General features: G+C 36.3%; 2 protein-coding genes across 3 annotated transcripts in view; one reads left to right on the forward strand and one right to left on the reverse strand.

Moving 5' to 3' along the window:
• The window catches only part of LOC109096494 (probable helicase with zinc finger domain), a 49240-nt gene extending 48807 nt beyond the window's left edge, over positions 1 to 433 (reverse strand). Inside the window, exon 1 of one of the 2 annotated variants that reach the window (XM_042730470.1) lies at positions 338 to 433. Coding sequence is in view for 1 of the 2 variants with exons in the window: in XM_042730461.1 (XP_042586395.1) it covers positions 54 to 68 (15 nt within the window). In the remaining variant the exon portion in view is untranslated. Of the gene's footprint in view, positions 1 to 53; positions 318 to 337 lie in introns of those variants that run through there. The other variant, XM_042730461.1, reaches the window with a different exon arrangement.
• Positions 434 to 1426: 993 nt separating this feature from the next.
• The window catches only part of LOC109054934 (cytoplasmic phosphatidylinositol transfer protein 1-like), a 71988-nt gene continuing 54930 nt past the window's right edge, over positions 1427 to 18484 (forward strand). The window contains exon 1 of the mRNA XM_042730482.1: positions 1427 to 2081. Within this exon, the coding sequence (XP_042586416.1) occupies positions 2034 to 2081 (48 nt within the window). The 5' untranslated portion in view covers positions 1427 to 2033. The remainder of the gene's footprint in view (positions 2082 to 18484) is intronic.

The raw sequence follows: 18484 nt of genomic DNA on the forward strand, positions 1-18484 counted from the left end.
ATGATCCTGCAACATTAACAGAACAATCTGCACTGAATTTCACGCTCACACACCCCGCGCTCACGCATCTGCCCGTGTGTGTGATGAACGGCACAGATGGGACGCGAATATCGCAGTTCGACGCGAGCATCTTTAGCTGCTAGTCAGTGTAGCGCAGCTGCGACCAGGCCTTTCATCATCACAATAATCGTGCAAACGCGCGCCGCTATATTCCGCGTTCTGACGCGCGGAACACGCGAGCTGACAGCCGCGTCTTGATGGCGGGATCGGCGGCAGGCAGGGGCGAGGAGGGCGAACGTTGCACTACAGGAAGGTGTTAGAGGAAGTCTGCACTTACCTAGCTTTACTTTCTACGCCATCTTGGATCCACTTGTCAGCCTGTCGCGGTGCATTATGGGTCAAATATTTCTGCGCACAACACACTGCAGGACTCTCACGCTTCAGAGCAGGAATCTTTCAGCTTTATTTATTTTTTATAAACATTATATAAAAAGTTATACACATATCAACAATTAAAAATTACAAAAATAATTCATTTATGAGGTGGGTGTTTAAATACATTACAAACTGAAAAAAAAGATATTAAATAGAAAATAGAATTATGATTACAAACAGATAGTATATATATGTATATATATATATATATATATATATATATATATATATATATATATATATATATATATATATATATATATATATATATATATATATGTTTTTTTGTTTTAAAGATTTTTTGTTCTTTCAGCTTTTTATTTTCCAGGGCCCGCAAATATGATGGTCCCCTCTCCCACTCCCTTCCTAAAATATAAAGACATGCTGTATAGCTTCATGTAGAAAAAGCCATTTACACTGAACAATGTACTTACTAATAATTGGCTTTTAAATAAATAAATAAAAATCTGGAAATATTTATTTGGTTTTTCTACTCAATTCTGAGATATATAAACCTCAGACACGCACACACACATTATATATATTATTATTCAAATTTCAAATGAATTTCTATAGAACTATGCACACTAACTATTGTCAAAAGTTTGGAATTATTATGATTTTTAAAATTTTTTTAATTATTTTCTCTTATGCTCACCAAGGCTGCATGTATTTGTTCAAAAATAGTTAAAACAGTAATATTATTATAATTACAAAAGTATTCTATTATTGTTGTTGTTATTACAGTTAATCATTTTATTATAGATCAGCATCATTATTTCAGTCTTCAGTGTCACGTGATCCTTCAGAAATCATTCTAATATACAGATTTGCTGCTCAAGAAACATTTATTATTAGTATCAGTGTGCGAAACAGTTTTGTTGTTTAATATTTTTGTGGAAACGGTGATAGCCTACTTTCTCCAGGATTCTTTGCTGAATTAAAAGTTCTTCGATCCTTGTTGAAAAAGTACAGTCTCCAGTCGCTTGAAGGCGGTATTGTCCGATGAGCACAATTGTGATGCGTTGCGCCACACCGCCACAGAGTGTCTTTCTCCTCGCAAACTTACCATCCCGCGCTAGACCACAGCGAGACAACATCTCTCGTTTCACTAGACGAGGAAAACAATGCCACGAACTCCCGGCGCGCCGAGTCTACGCTGAGCTTGACACAAACCATCGCTGTATCATCTGTGTGGAGCGGGACGGGACAGGTGCACGGGGTGCAGGGCTACATCAGAAATAAGACGAGAGCACAGACCCGCCTCGGTTTAAAGTTTAAAACCCCATAAACACCGAGACGCCGCGACAGTCGTCTTCTCCACTGGATTCCGGGTGCGTTTCCGGCGTGTTTCCCTGTGCGTAAAAACGCACGAGCATCGGGAAATTCCGAGAGTGGATTCACTGCAACATCACGACCACGAGCTGCGCGTGCAAGTGTGCGCTGCAAACACAACGACAAGAGCCTTCCTACAGAAGTGCACTGATATTTCCCATCTTTATATATGACAACTCGTGATTGCATCCATCACCAGATGGCTGAATTGATTTAGCTGAGCACTGGCACTCGATCTAGCGTGGGAATCTAAGGAGAGGACGATGTTGTTGAAGGAATACCGGATATGCATGCCACTAACAGTGGAAGAGGTAAGTTTTGGAAGTTTATGTTTAGTGATTGTGACGGTGAGGTGTTGAAAATAAAAGTTTATATATATATAAATATGTGAAAAACAGTTGATTCAATATATCCAGTGCGTAATTTGGAGATGCAAATCAGAGAGGCGTTTACTCCAGTTACTTTTACTGCACTTAATTTGCCCCAAATGCAATTTTCGTCTATTTTAGTTCAATTTATTCCAACTTTTCCTCTTTCCCCCCCAGAGAAACATTCCAGAAATCCATAGTTCAATCCACTTGGTGGTGCTGTGGAACTTTCCGTTCCCGTTGATGTTGTTTTCATTCAGCGTGGCTTCGACGATGTTTAAATGTACTTTTTAAATGGGAAAACAAGATGGTGATGATTATTTTGATAAACTGTTTATTGCAGTCACTGGATGAGTACATATATTTCAAAACGAGTCATCATTAAACAGAATAGACCTGTGCCAAATGTCTCTCTTCCAAACCAGTGTCTTTTCTGAAATTGAAAACCCCAGCTCGTTCACTAATAGAGATTGCCATAATCTTTTATTTTACAAAGTAAATGAAAGTTTAGCGCCGTTTCGATTACATTACATGGGTTTGTTTGGATCCACAGTAGCTGCATCCTTATGCAACCTCTGCAAACAAATAATTACTTGTATTTAATCAATCCATTGCAAAGAAAACTTAATGAAATCAGATGTTCATATTTGAGGTCATATTTATGTTGGCGCACTCCTAAAAGTTGAAAAAACAACTTATTGGCAATTCAGTGGCATGTATGAAGGAAAACAGGACTGGTTTAGGAGACTAGGAGTTTATAATGGAAAAAGTAAATGTGTGTGTGTGTGGGGGGGGGGGGTAAATATGAATTTTTGTATGTTTTATTCATTATATTACCACGTTTGTTGACCATAATGTCTTCATAAGCAACATTTAGTGCTTTTAATGTGATGTAAACATTAAGAACTATTATCCTGATGATTTCTGTTCCCACTAACTATGGTACCAATATAGTAGCAGATGCGTATGCGCATAAATCTGCATCTCATATCAGCTGACTGAATGTAACTGTAATTGGATGGACTGAATTTGAGATCAGATCTATCAGCGCTTCTTAAGTACATCACTAGAGTGGCTGCTGTCTTGCCGTCATGTGCCTTTGTGCTTCTGCAGCCCATCTGCTGACTGACACCACAGATGTATTTAGTGTTCAAGCAAGCTGCATGTTTAAAAAGCATCATCGTTAATATCCATGCTTAATAATAAATCTAGGTACCCATTCATTTGTATACTGTAAACAGAGTAAGCTAAACCCCAAATTAGCATTACATTCTGATGTTTTTTTTTTCTCCTGATTATCATTATAAATCAATTACCACATTTATAATGAGTTTGTGTACATGTGTTTTAATAAGAGGGAACAGCCATCTGCAAGCGTTATGGATGATTGATTTACCTAGCAACGGCTGAGACTGATAGTTAAAATCTGTTTGGTCAATTAAAGGTCTCATGAGAGGTTACTGAGCTGATAGCGCGATTACAGGTTCAAATGACTGTTGCATCTAACAACCTCATGTTGACTGCCATCAAGGATATTTTCTTGGCTCTTGGAAACAAGTGTGACTCTGGCTTTCGCTTTATGTTGTGTATATCTGAGTTATCCTCTTTGTATGCGTGCAGGGAGCAAACATTTATGATAACGTTTATCCTTGAGTGATAAAGACCTCTAAGTCACCTCTCAGACTTAATTAATTATAGATAATTCAGTTGTGGAGGGATGCCAGAAAAAGCAGTGCAGGAGTGAGTGAGGTGATAAAGTGAAAGCACTTGCCCTGAGCTTTTCTTTAAAACTCTAGTAAGCTTAAGATCATCTCACTGCATTTTTTTGAGTCTTTAGGTCGACATGAAATTGTTTTGATTCAAAAGTGTTTTGCAAATTCAGAATGAATCTGTTTCATTCAGTATACATTTGAATATATTGTTCAGTGCATTTAAAATGCATTGGTTCTTTAAAAACATTAAATATTTCTTCATACTTGGTAATTTATTAAAAGTAAAATGTTCTGATCGATAAACCATGTTTATTTTTTATCATTTGCAATTTTATATACTTCATCCTACAATAATGGAAAACTTGTGGATGAAGACATTGGATATGTATTGATCTGTTATTAAATGTTTTATTTGATAATTTATTACCAAGACATACACTATCAAAAAAAAAATAAAAAAATACTAATATATCAGTCAAAGTTAATAAGAAGTCAAGTGTGCAAACAAGTGAATAGCAAAAACATACCATACAGTTTTAAAAAAACAAAAGTGTAAATGTGCGTTGAAACAGTATGAACATACAGTGTAAAAAATGCTGTGTGTGTAATATGATTGAAACTGCTGCTGCAGACTTGAGCATAAATCTCTATTTTCTTTCCTTTTAATTTTGTTGCTGTTTAGGAGAAAACATTATGATCTTAAAGAGATATCTATTGATTTGAATTACTACAGTGATAGCTGTTGTTCAAAATATTTATATAAAAGGATGATACTGTCATTTGTAATGAGTGCCAGTTTTGTTCAGCTCTGTTGCAGCAATTATTAAATCTCAACTATGAAATAAATAGAGTAACATCTTTATTAGGTGAGAACCTGAGCCGTGAGCATCAGAAGCTCAGGGGTTTCACAAGTGAAAAAAAAGGTGTTTTCTTTGCTTTAATTGGTCTTTTTTTTCTTTTCTTTTCTTTCTTTTCTTTTTTTTTTTGCTGCTGAAACTCAAGGTTCTCTTAATAATGGATTGTAGTGACTTTCACTAGGTGCTGAACACTTGTCATGGCCATACAGAAGCGTCAGGATTTTACTTGGAAAAAGCTCATATCTCTGTTCCCGTACAGTATGGTATGTTGGCAAAAAAGAAAATGCATTTGTTTTCTAAATGTATCTTAATGAGACAAATTCATCCATCCAATCCATAAGTTGGTTTGACCTTGTAGTTTTAAATCAAAATGTCTAAACTGGATCTTCTGGTGAAACAAAAGACTCTCTGCAGCCACCAAAGACTTATGTTCTGCAGTTTTAACTAAACCACCGTCAACCGAGCCATCATGCCTTGTCTATGTTTGGAACAGAACACTCATCTGAAGGGTTGCCATGCCAACTTATAAGCGGTTTGGGCTTGGCTCATAAAGTGAACAAGTTTATGGAGTGATTAAAGTGGGTAGGTGCAGATCATGATCAATTTTTGTCTTATTTTCAAGTTACAAACTGATTTTAGTGAGTAAAGTCAGTCCCTCCTGTTTCGCTTTAAATTTCAAAATGATACAATCTAATTTAAATCAAAAACTGCTCCTGCTGCATGCGTGCAGTGTCTTTGTTTGGATCATGATTCAAAGGTCAGTGGTTACCTCTAATTTTAAATAGAAAGAGTAGGGATGGAACGATTAACCGCAAGCTGGTTGAAAATTTATTAAAATATGTGACTATTCAAATCGGTTGAGATGCTAAACAAATCGCGATTCAGTTAGGGGTAGGAGTTTATATGAATGCATGTCTGAGGGGAACTTACTGTCTTTAGAAAAATTTAAACTGCATTTTTCTTTTCATCTCGCCTCTGTATAATGCATATTAAAGTTCATAAGTGCAGCGCTGCTTTGTTTACAGCAGAAACCAAGGAAAGCTTTAAGTGCCACCTGCTGGCAGAGAGTGAATCTGCGTCTCATTCAGCTCGTCTGCTGTTTCGGTTTCATGCAGATACTATTTATGTATAGTTTCACAAAACTGAAGTCAAATCATTCTGTTTTTGCTTCAAATTATACAATCTAATTTAGATTAAAAGCTGTTCATGTTGCATGTATGCAGCATCTTTGTTTGGATCATGATTGTTCAATTTTAAGTGGAAAGAGCACAGACAAAGCCTTGTTTTGTTTATATGGAGAGATTTATTTTATTTGTGTTGTTTATTTTATTTGGGGCTTGTTTTAAAATTTCAATTTATTTTTGTTATTTACATTTATATTTATATTTACATATTATATTTAAATTCTGTCATTTAGCAGACGCTTTTATCCAAAGCGACGTACAAATGAGGACAACAGAAGCAATCAAAACCAACAAAAGAGCAATAATATGCAAGTGATATATTAATATATCAATATAGTTATATTTCAATTTCACAAAGAAATGTACCGCATTTTGTCCAAGCAATAATAAAAGGACCCATTTAATTCAGAATTTGTCTTAAATTCTCATTTTGGTTGAAAAAATAAATAAAAAAATAAACAAAAATCGTGAATCGAATCATGAAATCAAAATCGTGAGTTGAGTGAATCGTTACATCCCTAAGAAAGAGCATGATTTGATTTGGGATTTGTTTTAAAATATCAGTTTTGTTTAGTTTTTTTGACATATTTCAGTTTCACAAAGAAATGTGACCCTGGACCACAAAACCAGTCTTAAGTGTAAATTCTTCTAATAAATTTTTCTGAATAAATAAGCTTTTCATCGATGTTTGTTAGGATAGGACAATATTTGAGAAACAGCTATTTGAAAATCTGAGGGTGCAAAAAAAATCAAAATACTGAGAAACTCGCCTTTAAAGTTGTACAAATTAAGTTCTTAGCAATGCATATTACTAATCAAAAATAAAGTTTTGATATATTTATGGTCAGAAATTTACTAAAAAATCTTCTTGGAACATGATCTTTACTTAATATCCTAATGATTTTGGCATAAAAGAAAAATTTATAATTTTGACCCATACAATGTTTTTTTGGCTATTGCTAAAAATATACCCCAACGACTTAAGACTGGTTTTGTGGTCCAGGGTCACAAATGTGCAGCATTTTGTCTAAGAAATGATAAAAGGACGCCTTTTCATTTATGATTTCTCTTAAATCTCATTCTGTTTTTGTTGTGAGTGAATCGTATTGTGAAATCAAGCAAGATTCCTAGCAAGATCTGGCAGCATTCAAGGTTTTTTTCTGTGATTTCTTGTACCACATACACAAAAGAAACACATTTCCCTGATAAGCGTTTAAATGCATCATTAACTAGGCGTTTAATTTTGTCCTGTACACATTGCATAGAAATTTGTAAATGCGGTTGACAGAAATTTTCGGGAGTCAGTTGAGTTGTTAGAATGCTTTTGTCGCTCCCGTAAATTACTGAACTCAAGTATGAACAAGTGTAAGCACTAAAAGGTGAATTTAACTAATTTAGCTGCGGTGTGTACATGGCCTGAGAGTGTGAGGGGAAAGGATAGAGAACATCCTGGACAAAATAAAGGTTAACAGAATGGGACCTTTTCAGTCTTTTGTGACTTTTGTCAGTATTTACATGAAATATTTGAAGATCCAGTTAAATTTAATTCACAGTTTGTGGCTTCTAGTTCATGTGTGTTAAGTTCATCTGGTAGTTTACTTGCAGAATAAATTTTTAGCTGTTTTAGAGTAAAATATTCATGACTCATCCTGCACTGAACTGCACTTTTTTTTCAAACGCCATCTTTACTTAATTTATTATTGTCATATTTTTTTTTCCAAATTGGTATGACTACTTCAGTGGAACACAGAAGGAGACGTTTTGAATAATGCAACGGGTCAAAAGAAAGTCATGCAGGTTTGGAAAGTCGTGATGGAGAGGAAATATGGACTTATGTAGTTGGTGCGGGGGTTCAGCGAACACTGAGTGCATCATCATCATCGTCATGCGCTTTCAGCACCATCCTCCATTTCAGCAGTGTCTTTTGTTATTTGTGCACGTATTCTTGGCCACAAGCTTCTGGATGTAGCTGAAGCAGTGATGACTGGAGGGTGGCTGGTTATTACATCACTCAGATTCCTTGTGCAACCATAAGAAAGCTTCTTCTGAGCTGCATGTTGTGTTTTTGGATACTGGCCTCCATCATTACTTTCTTAAATAACTTAACCAACAAGGTCAACTTAACCTTGGTCAATCAAATGGCCTTGTTAACATCATTAGCCAATTATGGTTGCGAGTTCCATCATTACCAACATATTTCAGTGCGGATCTGTGTTTCCTGAAACTATGGAAAATTCACAAGAGCATCAAATATTTCAGTTTGTCATTAGGCTTGCTGCAGTAGTTGGTGTTACTGGTATTACTGGTGTTTGGCCATACACTGAATACTTTTTTATAGAAATAAAAACCATAACCATTTAGTTCAGTTGAACAACAAACGCAACAGTTGTAAACTGAAAGTGGCTGCTCTGCTCCATACAGCACAAGCTGCAGAGCCGCAGCAGCAGTCAGACTACACTGATTACGTGAAGAAAGTGAGAGAGGCGCTTTCAGTGTGAGCGGTTCAGGTGTACACGAGAGTGAAAGTGCACATGGGAAAAATGATGAGGAAACGATGGCGGACAGAGGATTTTTTTTTCAAGCAAAATGTAAAAGTTAAGTAAACTAGAGAAGGTGAACATGTTGGTTTCTTTGGCAAAAAACATGCAAGTACTGTCACCAACACCCAATTTACAGCAATAATCTGACATTAGGGCTTTTCGCACTGCTTTAGTACCATTTATAAAGGGTTGCATTCACACCAACAGTGTTTTCTAGGAAGTGACATAAGCCGGTCGACAGCGACATCATTTGTGTGCGGCGTTCAACAACGAATACAAAAGAAGAACAATGTTAACAACAGGAGGATGGAGGACGCTGTGTTCGGAGCTGTGTTTTTATTGTGTCTCACGTGTTTCACAATAATGGACATGGAATGTCGACGTATACGTAAAGTGATTGAAAGAATGGAAAATAGGACTAAGAATCTCCAACGACAACTGGCAGTGCTACATTTGCTACAAGTGCCTGCACTTCAGCATCCGTCCATCTATCACTGTTCTTCGTACTTGAGAAATAAGTTGACACAATGTTTACAGTATGTTTACACAGTGTTTTAAATCATGGCGGGGGAGGGCGTTTTCGTACGCGTTTGGCCAATTAATGTAGACTTACATCACGTGTAGTACCAGTTGTGCTGGTTAGTAGGATCTAATTTGGTTCTTGAAAAAGACAGTCCGGTACTACAATCGCACCCAGTTCCAGTGGCATGAAAACGCCAAAAAGTGGGTAGTTCAACAATTAGTTCTGGTACTATGAAAAGGTTCCCATGGTGCGAAAGGCCCTATTAAGTAAATCTTAAACTGATTAATTAACAAAAGTTATTACATCACCATCCTATGACATCATTAACAACAGTCTTATAATGCTGAACCAACTTGGTTCAATGATGAATGTGTGACAGTTACTGTGGTACGACGCCTTGTACTCTGGTAGTTCATCAGTAAGTTATGTCATTTTATGGAAAACGCACGCCTGGGTTTACTCTGTTTCTAAAACAACACTTGATTATGATACAAGACTAAAAGGTTCTTCCATTTGCTCCACATTGCAAGTTTTTATAGTGCTCTTTCTGGTTTATTTTTGTCTAATGCATTTTGCCTGGGGTCTAAATTTATAAATGTAGTTTTCTTTTTTTATTTTGCAGGTAATTACTGTTTTTTCAGTTCATTTTAAGTCCATTCTCCATTTGAGAGACACAGAATTGCATAACTAGATGAAGTGAATGCTGCTTGACTGAAAAACTCAAAATGCAGTTGCTGTATTTGGCATTAATTTTTTTTTTTTTTTAAGTGCTTCCTGTGCATTTGTAATGATTTTAAACTGCATGCATTTGTGGATTTTAACATTTCTGGTGCCAAGACATTCACACACATCAACAAACAGGTGGAGTCCACTCACCGTCTACTGAAGCCAATCAGATAAACGATTGCAGATTCTTGGTCCAGTCGATCACCTTTCATAATTTAACATATATTTGTGGATCTCATTCATATTTATTTGGAAATATAAAACGTTCCATAACATAGAAATGTTATATAACCCTATATATCCATCAGTCATAAAACCTTGCATCTTTGGTATTGACCATCTCTGGTTTCATTGTTCAAATACTGTTTCGAAATACCCTGCATGTACTTCTTAAAGCTCTGTTCATAATCAAGCCTTTATGTTCAGGTTCTTTTTAGTGAAACATCTTATCAGCACGTTATCTTTTGTAACCTATCACAGCTTCAGCTCACAGTAAATTTATTCCAAATTGTTTTAGCAGCTCATAGGTCAAGCTGGAAACATCTAAAGTGAATCCACACATGTCATGCATATAAAATTTGCAAACAATACTTTTGAATTTCAGGGAAAAAGCACCTCTCAAGCAATGACATCAAGCATGAAACAAATAATTATGTGATGTATAGCTGTGAAATAATATATAATAATAAAATAACGTGGCTGTCGTCTTCATATCCAGTGCCCTTCATTATTAACTCTTGATTGTGTAAGTCTGGACAAAAATATTTCAAACCTTGAGCATGTAATGTCACTGCTGTTTTCATGTTTATTAATGTTTGTTTATATAATGCAGGGATTCCCAAACATTTTTTGTCAGCCAAACCCTTTAAAATAAATGATTTACTTGAAAGATCCCCGAGGAAGTTATTAATATTTCAAATAATTCAACAACGAATTTGCATGTTTGATGGTCACATTAACATGCAGGTAAAGAAATAAAAACAAATTTAATATTTAGTGTTCAAGGGTTTATTTCTTTTTTCTTCATGTACAGTATGCTGTCTTTTGCAGCTAGATAGATATCTACACTCTAGAAAATGCTGGGTTAAATACAACCCAGCGCTGGGTGAAATATGGACAAACCCAGCGACTGGGTTGTTTTGACAACAACCCAATCGCTGGGTTTGTCCATATTTTAACCAGCACTGGGTTGTATTTAAAGAGTGTATATTCAAAGCTTGCTATTTTTTCCTCATTATCCTCTAAAGCCGTATTCAGATATAGTTCCAGAGGAAGATCATATCGTTGTTTTTTTTTTTTTTTTTTTTCCTGGTCTATTTGAACTGACTGTGGCCCTTGAGCCTGCAGTAAATTGAAGGTCAGAGAGGTAGACAGCTGGCCTTTGTTGTGTTATGAAAGCGGTCTTGCAGGAGTTAATGTTGAGGCTGTTTGGAGGTCTCTTGCTGCTGGGCACGTGGCTAATGGATCTGGTCCCAGTCCAGTGTTTTATGTTCGTCCCCATCGTCAACTTCTATTAGCGGGAAAGTTTCCGTCGGCTGCGGTTGGTCAGCTCTTAGCAGCCCAGATCATTCCTCAGTGTTTCCTTGCATCAAGTGTTTGACCCTACACCTAGTTTAAGGTCTGCCCACTGGCACCCTGACAGGAACACAAAGGTTACAGATGAAAGTGGGGAACATTAGTGGCAGTGCAATGGTAAATATAGCCTGTCACACAGGGCATGATGAGAAGAAAGCATCTGGATGATCCCTGATGCTTAAAACACGACTGTACTGAGATGATGATGAATAATTCATTATTATTAGCATTATTACCATGCAAACAATGCTGCCTGATTTTAAAGCCATGTAAATGTTAAAGTCATTCAAATGTGAAGATCTTATCCACTTGTGATCGTTGCATCAGTTCAGACGTCTTGACATCCTCTGTGAACTCACAGTTCCCCGAGAATCTGTCACAGATTCAGATTCACATCACAAATGAGGGCGGGAGCTGAGATTGGACACAAGCACCCGGAGGCACAGACTGATTTTATGAGGTGTGAAGGATTGAGGGCCAAACTGATGTCAGTGGCAGTGATAGAGAAGCACCATTGAGGGCTTGAAGATGATGCTTGCACTGGTAACGAGGTGCTGTTTGTTTAATAGAGAAACGCCCACAGCCCTTTTCATTGTCTAGATTACAGAGCACAGAATACAAAGCACTCTTATCATGTACATGGTTTGCCACAATGCAATTCAGAATGTAGTGTGGTATTGTTTGAAGGTCATTGTGATGCGACGAGAACTCTAAAACGTGCATGTGACTTTGTAGTGATTGGAAATAAACCTTGAGTTGTCAAATACACACACAGTTATGTCAAAATGCTAGTCATGTGGCGTATTCAGTCAAACACAGTTGGTTATGTGTTAATCAGCTGGGTGAAGACTGGGTGTGTGTCAGTATATTGGATCCATGCATTCGATCTTAAAGGGACAGCAGCCTAGTATTCCCAAGCATTTCCATTTCGCTTAAACTTTCATGCTGACAGCAAGTTAGTCTCAGTTAAACCTCACAGACTTTACTGAATGAATGTGGGTCAAATAGACAGAACGCATATAGGGACACAATAATTCTGCATAAAATATACATTTTATTTTCTAAAATGTTTCTTGTTTGACATTAAATGCAAGTTTAAATTCTACACGTAACAAGTAATTGTATTTTTTGTAAAGTTGTAACAGTAAATGGAGTATTGTCATGGAGCATAAATATGTTCAGATGAGTGAATTTGTGTTCCCCTTTATTCTAACTCTCCGGCTTAAACTGTTTTGTTCCTTCTACCTTTTTCCTCAAATTGTCTTTTTTTTTTTGATTTTATTTTACTTTCAAATGCTAATTATAGTAAACTAAAACTGGAATTAATATAGAATTATAATAATATCTGAAATAAAATAAAATATAAACATCTTTTTATTTCAACATTTCTCATTTTAATTTAGTTTAACTTAATGTTCTAAAATAACTAAAATTTAATATAAAAATATAAGAACATAAAAACTATATAGACATTAAAAATGGCTAAATATTATTAAAACGACTACAATTTGCTAAAAGTTTTACTAAAATTAAAATGAATACACACACACACAAAAAAATGGATAATAGAAAACATGAATAAAAACTAAAATAGTAGTGGTTACAGTGGTTACAGCCATAGAATTAATGACTGTATGCCCCTTGATAGATTTAAAGTAATGAAATTTATTTTAAAAAAAATATTTTTTCTTGTCCAGCTCTAATTATGTTGACTTGCTTATAACTTAAGCTTTAAGATGGTCTCAAAAGTTCTATGATCATATTTCTGACTGCTTGCTAACTATTAGCGATAGTTCACCCAAAAATTAATATTGTCATCATTTCTCATGTTGTTCCAAACCTGTATGAGTTTCTCCGCCGAACACAGAAGACAACGTTTTGAAGAATATTGGTAACCAAACAGTTGACCCAAAACCAAAACACATTCCAAAGCATTGCTTATTAACTGCTGAATATTTCAGGATGGCTTTTCATATTTCAGACCATACTATGTAAATGAAGACTGGGGCTGACATAGAGGGATATTCCTGTCTTTTACTCCCTCGTCACTTGTCGCATTTCACTGAGGCTGAACTCTGACATGAAAAGCAATGGATTTCGCCGGAAAAGCTGTCAAAGCAGAGCAACTGTTTCAGAAATGCCATGCACAGCTGTCACGCTTGTATGGAGGTGTTTGGCAGGACGTGAGCTGAAGGTTATCACACGCATCCGAGTCGTTTGCTGTAGCCAGTGAGTCAGCCGGCACTCGATCGCATGTGTCCTCCTACACAAGGCCAGCTAATGAAGTCTTGCAATCAGGAAGCCCCCTGACTCTTAGACACGCTCATCAAATCAGAGCAGGTCTGTCTGTGAGAGAGCTTGCCTTTGTGATTGCCTCTCTTGCCACCACTTTAATATGTTGATAAAAGTGGCTGGCTTCCTTCGAGGGGATCCCTGGTCTTTGCCAGCTGATGCCATCAGCATTCAGTGAGGCGACTCCTGCTCTTGGTCAAGGCTTTAATTATGATCGGCTTGATTAAGAGAGTCTTTCCATGCATATTTTGTGGACAGCCATTGGCAGAGGTTTTGACAAGGGCCTTGAACTGATGATCAATTTTTTTTTATTTTAAAATTAATTTATAAAAATAAATTTATAAACAAAATAAAAATAAATGTATACAAATCACATTTATAAATTAAAATTAATAAAACTACATGTAAATGTATGCATCTCAACATTATAATATACAGTATGAACAATATTCATTTTGATGTTTACATTCATTTTAAGATCACATTTATCACATCAATAAATTATTAGTATTTTAATGATTCAGTTTAATTGAGTGTTAGATGACTGCACAGTTATAATTAGGGTAAATAGGCATGAACAATTAAATAACTATTTTGGAGTGATAATATAAATACAAATGTCAAATATTAATGGATGACCGATAGTGTTAATTCTAGTGGCCCTTGATTAGTTGTAAATGATGCAAATGATTTTACAAAATGTATTTTAGGGCTGTCAAAGTTAACGTGTTTACTTCAAATAGTTATTACGTCTACATTTTAAATGCAATCATTTTGAACGATTTGCTTTTTGTGAAAATGATTTAGAAAAATCTAAATTAAACTAAGAAATCTAAAAAAAAGTTTATATTTAGATTTAGAGACCTAACATTTTTTTTCTACTAATAGGTAGAAAACAAGTGCTTTTATTTAATGTTAATATTATTTATTTAAAACTGAATTATTGAATTTAAATATTAAATTAGTTTTAAGGCATCCATTATTTTAGAACATATCGCCTTATTATTTCCATGGCGACGCATGATGCTTGTCACATGACGTACCCCAGCCACAATAGCACTGTACGACAGAAGTATCACTTTTATTTCGTTTTCCCCTTTTTTAGTCAAAATGCTCACAAATTAAGTACGTCATCAACTATCTGATATTCCGATTCGCAAAAATTGTGAATATGTTTTGTTGTTTACAAACCTTTATTATGATCTTATTAGTTGATATATAATGTGCAGTGCCCACCGCATTTCATAGAATCATAGCTGTCGGATTTACAACGCGTAAATTCATTAATTTCTTCCGAAATATGTGAAAGTAAATGGCTGGTGACCTGGGAGAAGATATTTTATAAAGGAGGTCCATTGGGTCATTATATTTGGGGGTTCATGGTATCAAACAAATTGAAAACGCTTGGTCTAAATAAGCAGAAAGTTACATTTACTTGCAAATCTCTGTGACCAGTAACTTGTATTTTTTTGAAATTTTGCAGTAAATATGCTGAATCTATATTGTCAAAATGTTTTGTACCAAGTGACCAGCAGTTTTACTTTTCCATAAGACGAATGTTTGTCAAAATGCAATGTCGAGCCCTGCCATACACAGAACAATAAATTAGAGGATTTATTTATCATTTCCAGCTCTTTGCAGTGCACACAAGGTCTTTGTTTACTCTGAAAAATGGGTCATCAAAACACATTACTGCCTCAGGCTAACTTCAGGTGAAAAGGCAGTTAATGGAAATGTGGTTTGTTAGTTTATTAGAGTGCTGTTTTCACCCGAAGACACTGGCAGAGCTCCATCAGTCAGATAGCCTCTCAGCACAAGGTCAAGTCAGTGCTTCATTCATTGCAGTTTTGTCTGCCAGTATGGTCATAGCATACCCGCAGACTAAAGCAACAGATGTCAGAGTAGGCGCGGTGTGGTTTGTGGTGACAACGCCATGCTGACAGCACCACCTGTGCGAGGCCTGTCCTTCAGGAGACTGTGGGGTTGTTGAGTCAGGCCTGAGCCATCAGTCCAAGAGCTCAGATGGGGAGCATTGTAAAGTCACACCCCTAGATCGACGCCAAGTGCAACAGACGAGAGTTGTGTAAGCTGAGCATCCACATAACTTAAATGTCAGAACGCTGCTTGTCTTGGTATGTGTACGTCAGCTAGTTCTGTAGAACATGGCACAAAGATGGGACAGGATGTTGGATGTTTTTGATCTGTTATTGTGGTCCATAATGGGATTAATGATCTACGAGGCAGATCTATCTACATCTTGGGGACCACCAGATCTAGTGTGACTACACATTGGCACGTGGGTGGAGAACTGTCAGATTTGGTCATTAAAGACATTGGCTGTGTCTCATAACTTAGTGAATTGACTAATAGCTTTCTGTGTGAAATCAACTGAATTGGAGCCACTTAAGCAGCTCCACGCTGCAGCCCTGCAGATCCTGCAAAGGAACCGCCACAGAACTGAAAGACCTGTCATTCACAAGCTTCTGTCATTCACAATCTCTCGCCCCCTTGAGTGTTTATTAATGAAATGTTTTGGCCCCCTAATTGAGACATCAAATCAATTTAGGCTATCCCCCCCAAATTAGTGCACATAAAAGATCTTCCTGTTTCATTATGTTTTTAAGCTTAAAAAAACCCAATTATATAATCATCGTGGATAACATTTTGCATTTGTGATTTTGTGTTTGCTGAGAAAACAGTCTGAGTTGGACAATGGTTTGTTCATTCAGACCTGATTTTTCACTGTCAAGAAAAGAAAAGCTGCCTCAGATAATTTCAAACATGATAAAAGTTGATTTTGAGACTTTTTGAGTTGGTAGAGTCTTTAGCTCACAAAAGAGTTGAATCACTGCAGAATTACCTGCTTATAATTTAGGTATGCACATTAAATATCGCACAATATTTAATGTGCATCTTGTCAGTAAAGCCGATTCTGTAATCAGTGGTAAATCTCCATCACCTGCGCGCTTTCACATGGAGCAGCATTAACTACAACGGCTCTGTGTAGTAAATGCTGCTCTACGTGAAAGCATGCACGTGTAGAGATTTACCTCTGATTATAGAACCGGCTATACCACTATAACAAACCACTATAATTCTGCTTTACCACAAGTGCCACCTACTGTTAGAGAATGGATTTGCATTGAGCCCGTCTGCCATTTTTGTTCAAACCATTTTTATGTAACATACATAATCACGAAGCTGAAATGTGACGTTTTTGACAAAACTTGTATTATTTGAAGTGTAAAGTAGTGCTTAACAGGAACTTAATGTTAGCAAACCAAAACATATTTTTGTTAGCTGTTAGCAGGCCAACATTTTCATTGACAGTTGTATTTTTTTGACGAGTGACAGAGGTTGTTGCTGATGCAACATACTGTAGTTGAGCAGAGCACAACTTTATGCACATGGACACTGACACGATGTACTGATAGACAGTGAAGGTCATGTGATCCACCACCTGATACAGTTGGATAATTCAGCAGAGAAGAAACACCTGCTGTAAACTAAGAGCACAGACACGCAGAAACCTTCAGCAAATGAACGGGGCCGGTAGTCTGTCGATTAAAGCCAATATTGAGGTGCACAGATCAGAGCAGAGATGTGCTGATGTGTGACGAGGAGATAATAGAAACTGATTCATCAGTTGTTCAGAGGCAATAACGCTGATGACAGGCCACAGACATTCCTATTAGAACACTTGTCTCAGTCAAGGGGGTGTAGTATAACAGCACGATAACACTTACTCCTTTGTTTAGAGATCAGTAAAGCATTGCTTTTCTTTCTGATTAAAAGGAATAGCTCACCCAAAAATACATTTTCTAAAAATTAAAAATGAATTCATTTAGGATTACAACACTTGCTCGCCAATGGATGCTCTGCAGTGAATGGGTGCCGTCAGAATGAGAGTCAAAACAGCTGATAAAAACATCATGATAATCCACATGACTCCAGTCCATCAATTAACATCTTTTGAAGTGAAAAGCTGCTTGTAAGTAAGAAACAAATAAAAAAACATATCTTCAAAATCACAATAGAAACATTCACCTAGCTGTAATATTGCTTTCTCCAGTGAAAAAGTCATCTCGTCTGAATCGGGAGTGAAATATGCACAGATTAAGCACCTTTTACAAGCAAAAACAGTCCAAAATACTTCTAAACAAACATGTCGTGGACTGACTTTGATGTGAGAGAACAACAGGGAATAGACTTTTTCACTGAAGGAAGCGTGATTATGGATTATGGACTCAAATTTTGGGTAGAAGCCATGATTTAAAGTTAAAAACACCTTAATGATGGATTTGGTTCTTAGAAACATGCAGCCACAGATTGTTCACAACAGCATGCATCTGTGGTATAGTTTACTGTAGCATTAAACCACATGGTTAAATGTCAGACCTTATGATGCATTAGCCGCATAATTCATATCATCATAACAATATGATATTTAAGAGAAAGACCTACAAAGACAGCATTACTATTATAATATACACTACCGGTCAAAAGTTTGGTATCAGTAAGGCTAGGGATGGGCGATATATATCACATGTGATTGTCACGCGCATTTCGTCAGTAAAGCTGGTTCCCTGATTACCGCTAAATCGCCATCACCCACTTTCAAATGGATTTTCAAATTTTTAGTGGATTGTTGGCCTTCTGGAGAGTATGTTCATTTACTGTACATGTACTCAATACAGTATGTCAAAACTATGTTATAAAATACTAAGTCATAATAATGAGACAAAGTAAAATTATAACATGTTAAGCTATAATTATGAGATAAAAGTTGGATTTATGACATAAAATGAAATATGAGGTTAAAAAGTTAGCTAAAAAAATCAGCAAAATCCAACTGCCCATAATCTGCAAACTAGTTCTGACTTCTCAAGACTGGAAATCAGAGCAAAAATCTGGACCAAAGACGTGCAGTATATTCC

The sequence above is a fragment of the Cyprinus carpio genome, chromosome A3, assembly GCF_018340385.1.
Source record: "Cyprinus carpio isolate SPL01 chromosome A3, ASM1834038v1, whole genome shotgun sequence".
Taxonomy (NCBI): domain Eukaryota; kingdom Metazoa; phylum Chordata; class Actinopteri; order Cypriniformes; family Cyprinidae; genus Cyprinus; species Cyprinus carpio.